Raw genomic sequence first — 10,035 nt, forward strand, 5'->3', positions numbered from 1 at the left:
GCTGTTTTCCAAAACAAGGCTCAGCTCTCAAATCCTGTGTGGCCCCCAGTGTTCTCTGTCCACCTCTGCCCTTGGGGCCTGATGCTCCGGGGTCTCATCACCCACTAAGTTCCAGCTGAATTTGACGAAAGGGAGACTCCGGTTGGAAACTAAAGCTTAGGACGGTACAGAGGTCAGAAAAACTCCATCAGGCATAGCGGCTCCCAAGTATAATCCCAGCACATGAGAGGCTGAAGCGGGAGACCTACCTAAAGGTTGAGGCCAGCAAGCTCTAGGCTAGCCTGGGTTATATCATTAAGACCTTGTCGCAAAGTAAAATAAAGGAAAAATTTTTAAAAAGAATATTTCCTATTCTATTTCTGCTCCCCGCTTGTTTACAGGCCATGGCTCTGTGTCACCATGGCTGTGCTATGTCCGCGTCATATCATTGTTTCAACACTAAAGAGTTCTGGTGGCTTGTCCTTTTTCTAGTCCCTGGTGTTCGAGCATCTAGTTTTTCAATTCGCTATGTAGAGCAGGATTGCCTAAAACTCGCAGAGATCCACCTGCCTCTACTAGGATTAATGGTCTTCACCACCATACCAAGTTTTGTATATATTTTTTGTTTTGTTTTTCGAGACAGGGTTTCTCTGTGTAGCCTTAGCTGTCCTGGACTCACTTTGCTTTGCAGACCAGACTGGTCTCAGATTCACAGAGCTCTGCCTGCCTCTGCCTCCCGAGTGCCAGGTTTATAGGTGTGCGCCACCGCACCAGGCTTCATGCCGGGCTTTCAACATCATTTTTGGTGGGTTCCCTACCTATGACTCTGTAAGTCACTAAGCCTCAAAGGGGGGCTAGAGAGATGGCTCAGTGGTAAAGAGCACAGGCCGATCTTCCAGAGGACCCGGGTTCAATTTCCCAGCATCCATATGGCAGCTCACAACTGTCTGTAACAGCTCCAGGGGACCCGACACCCTTACAGAGGCATACATGCAGGCCAAACATCAATGCACATAAAATAAAAATAAATAAATAAATAAAAAGATAGCTCCTGTCTCCTATTGGGGCCTTCCCTGATACCCCAGAACTTTCCTCTCTCTTCCCATGGCCCCCATCCATCTCACACTTGAGGCCTCTTCCTCCTCCAGGCTGCCTCTTCTTCTTCAGTCTCCCTCCATCCTCCACCCAGAACCATCGGTCAATGGTTTCATGGCTAATAATGAACTACCTTTTGCCTAAATCTCATCACCCTCTGTACTCACTCCAAGAGGTGAGACAGACCAACAATCAATTATCAAGTAAGCCAACCCTGACCACACAGGGTGGGAGGCAGAGGCCTTCTTGGAGCTGGTAGCTGGGAACTTGGCTCCCCTTCCTTCCAAACACTCTTACAGCTTTAGCCATGAGTCCTGCCTGGAAGGAAGCCTGAGTGGGTCAAGAAGAGGAAGGCTTGGGATAATGAGAGGGCAGCATTTCCTCTGAGAGCTGGTCCTCTTTGGACCTTTGCCCTTCTTTCCTCACCATCTCCTCCCTTTGGCTGGACAGCCCTCAACTATGGGGTCGATATTGTCTGCAACCCAAGGCCAGGTTTGCGCAAAACCCATGTGTCCTTTGGGTAATGTGAGTGTCTGTGTTTGCTCAGCATAGAACCCCTCCTGCCAGGGTAAGAGGTCCCTGGGATGGAAGTGCAAGAGAGAAAACCTGCAAGGGGGCCTTTCGGGGAGCTGCAAGCCTGAGCTGTGGGGTTTCCTAAGCAGGCCATGGAGGTCACCTCACCTTTGACTTGAGAAGCCCTTCATCTAAAGACGATTCATGGCATCTCATCCCCTGCATTTTGATAAGTGTGTCCCTCCTTTATCCCCCCTCTCAGCTCCAATTTGTTCCCCTATAGTGACAGTTTCAGTGGCCAGGACCAAGGCCAGGGGTCAAGCAAAGAGAGGTGCTCACCTGATGGGCAAGATTTTAAGGTGAAGGCAAACAATTCATTGATGGAGAAAAACCAGTATTTTAATGAAAGATTTTTCAGATGCCAAAGTGGATGCTGCAAATCCACGATGAGCAAAACGGCGTATTTAAAAATAAACACAGGATCCGCGTTATTCACTTTCCTTTTGGCTCTGCTTTTTGTTTAAAAAAAAAAAAAAGTCGGGGGGAATGGAAGGATCTGCCATCTTCTACACATTCTCTCCCTGAGCCGCTACCTTCTACCTCTAGACTCCTTCAGGCTCTTCTCCTTTGGGTGGATAACTGGTCCTGCTTCTTCTATCTCCTCCCCACCCCCCTCTCAAGCCTGCCGCTACCCCCAGCCCCCAGCCAGCCGGGTGGCAAGGCGGGCAGTGCTGCAGATGCCTGGGTATTTATAACCTGGAAGCACTTCTTGGGAAAAGTGACTAAGATGCTAAGAGCGTATTTATAGCTAAGTTCTGACGTAAGTGTCAGTGGGGAGGTAGGACCGGGCCAGGCGCAACAGTAAAAGAGGGTAGGAACAGCTAGAAACCATGACACCTGACAGAGAGGGTGCGGGGGTGGGGGGTGGGGGGGTGGGTGTCAATGACTCCAACAGTCAGATCTCGCCACTTCCTCTGAGCCTGTTTCCTGGCACCACAGGTAAGCCCTCCTAGGCATCGCCAGACATGGGTGCTTGCAGCCTCAGAGTGCATACCTCAGGGGCTAGCAGGTTGTCACTCACCTGCAGTGACCAACAAAGAGAGGACTGAGGCTATATGGAGCAGTAGCCAAAAGTCTTGAATGTGTTTCAGGCCGGGTGAGGGGGCGGGGGGGGGGGGAATGCAGGCAGAAAGAAGTGTCTCCTAACCCTTCCTCCTCCCTCTCCGTTCCACAGAGCCATAAATTTCTAGGAAGCCTGGCCTCTGCCATCCGGCTCCATTGCCACGTGTCAAAGGTGGCAGGCATCCAGTCCTGGGGACCTGCTCTGCTGCCTGGCAGTAGTGAGGCAAGAGAGCAGAGGAGCCAGCCCCTTTCCCTTGCCTGTGAGGGAGACAGGCACCTAAGGGAGAAGATGAAGCATGAAGCATGCCCCCCCCATCCCCCCCATCACTCCAGCAGCTCCAACCTCCATCCCTGTCCCCAGTATTTTCTGGTCAGCTGCCGTCCAGTGGCAAGCACTGCCACACGGTGGACACCGATGGTACTGAGGCTCAGCTCTCAGAACACCCCTTACCCCTGGCCCAGACCCAGAACTCAACAGCTAAAGAAAGGGGAAGGCAGAGTGGATGAGGACTCTAAACCACACCCCCTTTGCCTACAGCTCTCTCCCTGATGCCTCCCCGGTCCTTAAAGAAACTGGGGCCCAAGGAGAAAAGTTAGCCTGACACCATCTTTTTTTTTAATCAGAGGTAGAAGGTCACTTCCACTTAAGGTCATCCACCTCAGGGCTGGCTATGTAGCTCTGTGGTGGGGCTCTAGCCTAGCATACACAAAGCCCTGGGTTCAAACCTCGGCACCGAGTAAAAGCCAGGTATGATGGGTGGTGCATGACTTTAATCCCAGCACTCAAGAACAGAAGTTGAAGGTTCCCCTTAACAACACAGGGCATTGAAGGTCGTCCTTGGCTACAGGGGAGTTCAAAGCCAACCTGGATCAGGTCGGGAGAGTCTGTCCCAAGGGACAAAAACAACAAAATAAAGTAATCCACCATAGTCTCCAATGCTAAACAGACTGAGGCAGGAGGATCATTCACACTAGGAGTTCAAGCCAGCCTGGGCAACACAGAAATGCTTCATCTCACAAGATAAAAACAAACAAACAAACAAAAAATAACCGCCACCCCCCCCCCTGCAAATTAAGCCAGGTGTGGTGGTCCACGCCTTAAATCCCAGCACTCAGGAGGCAGAGGCAGGTGGATCTGTGAGTTCAAGGACAGCCTTGATCTACCCAGTGAGTTCTACGATATCCAGAGCTACATAGAGAAACCCTGTGGGGGTGGGGGTGTCAGAAATTGGGGGTAGGGGGTGACTCAGTAAGTAAAGCTATTGCCTTGCAATCACACGAACCTGCAGCAATAGCGCCTGCCGAACTCAGGGAGAAACGGAAACATGAATTTACAATCCCAGTGTGGGGGAGGTCCAAACAGGAAGTGATCCCTGTGGCTCCCGGGCCAGCCAGCCTAGTCTAAGTAGTGAGTTCCAGGCCAACGAGAGACCCTACCTCAAAGGAGGTGGGTGGTGATCCTGAAGATCACCCAGGGCTTTACTCCAGCCTCTACACGGCATGTTCACACACGCATGCACGCACGCACGCACGCACATACACACTCACTAAAAAGCAAAGTTGGGGCTGGAGAGAGATGGCTCGGCGGTTAAGAGCACTCACTGCTCTTCCAGAGGTCCTGAGTTCAATTCCTAGCACCGACATGTCAGCTCACAGCAGTCATCCCAGTTCCAGGAGAAGTCATCACCCTCTTCCGGGCTCTGAGGGCACTGCATGGATGAAGCATACTGCGTACTTGCAGGCAAAATGCCTATATGCAGAAAGTAAATAATAAATCTTTTAAAAAACCAAACAAAGAAAAAACAAAGCCAAAGTCGGGCGTGGTGGCACACACCTTTAACCCCAGCACTCGCTCGGGAGGCAGAGGCAGGCGGATCTCTGTGAGTTCAAGGCCAGCCAAGGCTACACAGAGAAACACTGTCTCGGGGGTGGGGGGTGGGCGGGCGGTGAGGGGAGGAAAGTAAAGAGTGGGGCTGGAGTGCTGGGATGGCAAGGAGCCACCCCTGGGATGCCTCAAATTTGGCCGACTCCTACAGTGCCCTAAAGACAGGTGTTACTGGGCACAGGCTCTTCAAAGGTGCGTGCCCTTTGCCAGCCTTGGTGGACTCTGCCCTGCTGTAAAGTTGCATCACTACCACCCCCACCTCTCTGGGGTTTCCCAGACATCACAGAAGCACGTCCTCACCCCTTGCTCTGAACCCCCACCCCCAGCCAGTTGGACTCTGGGCAGCCAGCACAGGCAGGGTCAAAAGGTAACTTCTATGTCCCGTGGCACTGCCACCTTGGCCTGAGCAAAAGGACTCTTTTTTTTTTTTTTTTTTAACACTACCCCTTCCAAAACCTGACTCACCCTATCCCACCTTGAATGCTTTGAAAATGGAGACCAGAATTCTTCTTCTGACCTGGACACCCTGAGAACTAAACCCTGGAGCCCATGGCTGCCTCATAAAACTGTTACAGAATTGGGGGGAGTTGAGGGGTGGTGGTGGTGGTGGGGGGAAACAGGGCAAATTGAGGAGCCACCCATCCCCACCTGGCTCCTATGGAATCCCTCCTCTGACTCCCAGACCTTGGAAACTGAGCGTGTGAAATTATCCCTTTTCTTGCATCATGCATGCCCACGTTGCACACTGTAAACCCACCCACCCCCCATACCCCTACCTCAAGCCACCACAGCCAGATGGTGAAACTCCAACCCCAGGGGTAGACCTCCCTACAGGGGCCTGACGGGCAGCTCAGCTAGCCAATCCTAAGGCTCGGAGGGTTAGGTCTGCTGGCTGACCACTAGGTGAGGGAGCCCAAGCTGTTGGCTCTAAAGAGGCCCTGCTCAGTAGGTAGTCATGAACTGTGAGGGTCAAACATAGCTACGCCTCCGATGGTCTCCTCTCAGTCTTCCTGAGTCCCAGGCTTTCGGGGACAAGTAGCTCTGATCTTTGTCAAGGGTAGCTGTGACATTGGTCGGCCGCCTGCTGCTCCTGCTTCCTCTCTTTTTGACTCCCGAAATCAGACTCGTCAAACTGCCATCCACCCGAGGCTGTCATCTACCTGGAGCATGGGGCTTTCAAATGTCCAGCTCTGGCCGGTGCTACTGTGGGCACTGGTGTGGGTGCAGAGCACAAGATCTGCATGTCCGTCCTGTGGGGGCCTAACACTGGCACCCCAAGGAGAACGCGCTCTGGTCCTAGAGCTAGCCAAGCAGCAAATCCTGCAGGGGCTGCGCCTAACCAGCCGTCCTAGAGTAACTCGCCCTCTGCCCCGAGCAGCGCTGACCAGAGCCCTCGGCAGACTGCAGGCCAGGAGTATGGTTACTGGCAACCGAGAGGAAGTCATCAGCTTTGCTACCATCGTAGGTGGGTGAGGGAGAGAGACCGGGGGGGGGGGGGGGGGGGAGAAGGAGAGCCGGGCAAGGGAGGCGTAAGGAGTGGGGTGTGGCAGGAGAAAGAAGAGCCCAGGACAAGCGTGGTTGTGTGGTTGAGGGCGGCCCAGGCTCTTTCCAGAGGTCTGTGTGAGAGATGGCTGGACAGCGTGGTGGAGCATCAGAAAGAAGCTTTGTCTCTGTTCACATTTTTCTTTGCTTTTTTTTTTTTTTTTTTTTTTTTTTTTTTTGTCGTTTGCGCAGACAAGTCCACTTCAACCTACCGCTCCATGCTCACCTTCCAGCTGTCCCATCTTGGGTCCCATCACCTCTACCATGCCCGCCTCTGGCTGCATGTGCCCCCCTCTTTTCCTGGCACTCTGTACCTGAGGATCTTCCGTTGCGGCACCACGAGGTGCCGAGGATCCCGCACCTTCCTAGCTGAGCACCAGATGACTTCGTCGGGCTGGCACGCCCTGACTCTGCCCTCTAGTGGCTTGCGGGGTGAGGAATCTGGAGTCGTGAGACTCCAGCTGGACTACAGACCCCTGGACCTCAACAGCACTATCGCTGGACTGCCAAGGCGGCTGTTGGACACGGCGGGACAGCAGCGGCCCTTCTTGGAACTTAAGATCCGAGCTAATGAACCCGGAGCAGGCCGGGCCCGGAGGAGGACTCCCACCTGTGAGCCTGAGACCCCCTTATGTTGTAGGCGAGACCACTATGTAGACTTCCAGGAGCTGGGGTGGCGAGACTGGATCCTGCAGCCCGAGGGATACCAGCTGAATTACTGCAGTGGGCAGTGCCCGCCCCACCTGGCTGGCAGCCCTGGCATCGCGGCCTCTTTCCATTCTGCTGTCTTTAGCCTCCTCAAAGCCAACAACCCTTGGCCTGCGGGTTCCTCCTGCTGTGTCCCTACTGCCCGGAGACCTCTCTCACTCCTTTACCTTGACCATAATGGCAATGTGGTCAAGACCGATGTGCCAGACATGGTAGTAGAAGCCTGTGGCTGCAGCTAGCAGCAGGACAGGAAGGTTCTGAGTGAAGTTCAAGTTTGGGGTTTCCCCAGGCGAAAGACTCTTTCTGATCGTGCTGACCCCCCCCCCCCCCGCAACAGGCTAACTGGCAGTGTGACCCCTATGGAACTCAAACGGGCATTTTCTTGTCCCAGATTCTGGCCTATTTTAGGCTGTTTCAAATGTGGACAGATGGGTAAGGTGTTTTCTTTCAAGGGGGACTGCCTGGCTAGCACTTTGCCCACGTCGAACCCTCTTCCAGGACAGCAAGGGAATGCAGTGGGAGGGAAGGAAGAAGGCGGGGGTGGCGGTGGGGGGATATTTAGTCTCTCTCCAGAAGTAAGTTCCTCAAGTAATGAAGGCGGAAGTAGAGAGCAGGGCAGATTGGGAAAAGGGTGAGAGGGGGACTCTTGCCTGCTTTACGCAAGGTCACGAGGAAGATGAGCACGGTGGGGGGAGGGGTGCTAGGAGCCCCTGGAATTGAGAGTCAGGAAAAAAAAAAAGAGACACTGAGCCCATGGCATCTCTGGCTTCCCCTGGAGGGCACGACCCGCGTGGAAGACATATATTTGTACTTTCTTAATAAAAACGAGAAAAAAAAAAACACAGCGGTGAGTAGTAGCAAAGGGTTGATATGATGGGCCATAAGCAAAGCTTGGTCTGGGGACCTCTGGGAGGTCTCTGAAGCCCCCTCAGAGGTTTCCAAAACTAAGTCTAAGAGGTTGTTTGCCGGTTTGTAGCCATTCTATCTACACTGTTCAGTGGGGGAAAGGGTGTAGTGGTTTACACTTACAATTACGGCCCTCGGGAGCCTGAGACAGGAGGATCACCACGAGTTCAAGATCAGCCTTCATAGTGAATTCTAGGCCAGCCTGAGCTACAGAGTGAGATCCTTTCTCAAAGCAAACAACGTACAGTGCGTCTTTCCAGAATATGTTATATGGTACATCTAATGACACAGAACAGGAGCTTGTATGTTCTTTTTCTTTCTCTCCTTAAAAAAAATTATTTATTTTTATTTTACGTGTATGAGTCTTTTGTGCACGTAGGGGGTAGCACAGGCTTGCAGTGCCTGTGGAGGTCAGAAGGGGGCGCTGGATCCCTGGAACTAAAATTACAGCTGCCTGTGAGAGCGCTTGGGAACTTCAGTGGGAGACACGAGCAAACCTAATGGCTGAGTCACCGCCCTACCCCACCGTACACACCTGGAAGCTGTCAAACCTCCTGCCTCAGCTCTCCAGCACTGGGCAAAGGCATAAACCATCACACCTGGCTCTGCGATCTTTTGTTGCCATGCCTTTCACTTTTAAAATTTAAATGCTGATTATAGATCATGCCCAAGCAGGGCGTGGTGGCGCACGCCTTTAATCCCAGCACTCGGGAGGCAGAGGCAGGTAGATCGCTGTGAGCTCGAGGCCAGCCTGCTCTACAAAGTGAGTCTAGGGCAGCCAAGGCTACGCAGAGAAACCCTGGCTCAAGAAACCCAAGCCAACCAAACAAACAAACAAAACAGAACAAAAAAAACCCCACCAAAACAACAACAAAGAGTATCTACTGGACCTGAGTTCAATTCTTAGTCCCCACATCCAGTGGCACAATTATATAATTCCAGCTCCAGGGTACCCAATGCCTCTGGCCTTGTAGAGAACCTGGCACTCACACACACACCCCACATCTAAAAATGAAAAGCTGGAGAAGCTGACCCAGCGCTGAAGAGAGCCTGTGCTTGTGGAGGATGACGGGTTTGGTTGTCAGCATGCACATGATGGCTCAGCCATGGATAACTCCAGTTCCAGGGAGTCTGACACCCTCTTCTGCATGACACCAGGCATGCATGTGGTGCACATCGGTGTATGCAGTAAAAAAAAAACATTGATGCACATAAATAAATCTTTTTTTTTAAGTTAAAGAGAGGCTGGGAGCACAGTTCATTAGGTAAATTACCGGCCACACCAACATAAGACTTGTGTTCTGTTCCTTAATACCAATGTAAAATCCCAGGATGAGGACATCTGTGACCCCGATGCTGGGGAGGAGACCATCTGAATTGATACATTCCAGGTTCAGGAACAGACCCTATCTTAAAAAAAAAAAAAAAAAAAAGTAGGCTTTCAGGTTTCAAATGCACATCCCCCTGGCTGTGTCTCATGATGTCGGCTCTCAACTACTGCTCCTCTGGTGCCATGCCTGCCTGCCTGTTGCCATGCTCCCCCACCATGATGGTCATGGACCCGTCCTCTGAAACTGTAAGCCCCAAATAAACACTGTCTGCCATAAGTTGCCTCGGCCGTGCTGTCTTTATCACAGCCACAGGCAGTAACTAAGACGGCTGTCTAAGAGGACTGAGACCTGCAAGTTGTCCCCTGGCCTCCACACACACTATAGCACTCGAGGTGCTTTGAATAAGAATGACCCCACAGTCGGGCGGTGCTCTTAATGTCTGAGCCATTCCTCCAGGCCCTCTTGTAAGGATTTTTTTCATATACATTTCTACTATTACACATAAATAAAATAAACTACATACAGCAAGAAGAATCACGAAACAATTAGGAATTACATAAATGTTACATTCATGGTGTTTTGGCTAATAGTATTTGGCAACCTTGCTGAAAACATATCTCCTATCTTGGTGAATCTAAAATTCTAAAATTCTGTATTTTCTTTCTTTCTTTCTTTCTTTTTTCAAGGCAGGGTTTCTCTGTATAGCCTTGGCTGTCTTGGACTCACTTTGTAGACTATGCTGGCCTCGAACTCACAGCAATCCCTCAGCCTCTGCCTCCCAAGTGCCGGATTAAAGGCATGTGCCACCACACCCCCACTGAGTCTAAAATTCTGAATGTAAATCAATATCTATCATATCTCATCTCTATCACCTTAAAACATCTATCTAGACCTAAAAACATCTTGTCCCCTAAACAGCTAAGCTTAATTAAAAAGGTTAAACTATCTGGTCTT

The 10,035-nt window shown here is 51.5% G+C and overlaps 1 protein-coding gene across 1 annotated transcript; it reads left to right on the forward strand.

Moving 5' to 3' along the window:
* The first annotated feature begins 4,677 nt into the window (after nt 1–4,677).
* INHBE (inhibin subunit beta E) lies at nt 4,678–7,363 on the forward strand. The gene is made up of 2 exons (XM_084759623.1): nt 4,678–6,059; nt 6,329–7,363. The coding sequence occupies exons 1-2, from the start codon at nt 5,762–5,764 to the stop codon at nt 7,081–7,083; spliced, it is 1,053 nt and encodes a 350-aa protein (XP_084615749.1). The 5' UTR covers nt 4,678–5,761; the 3' UTR covers nt 7,084–7,363.
* Nucleotides 7,364–10,035: the final 2,672 nt, after the last annotated feature.

This window comes from Acomys minous (assembly GCF_964271855.1).
Source record: "Acomys minous genome assembly, chromosome: 15".
NCBI lineage: Eukaryota > Metazoa > Chordata > Mammalia > Rodentia > Muridae > Acomys > Acomys minous.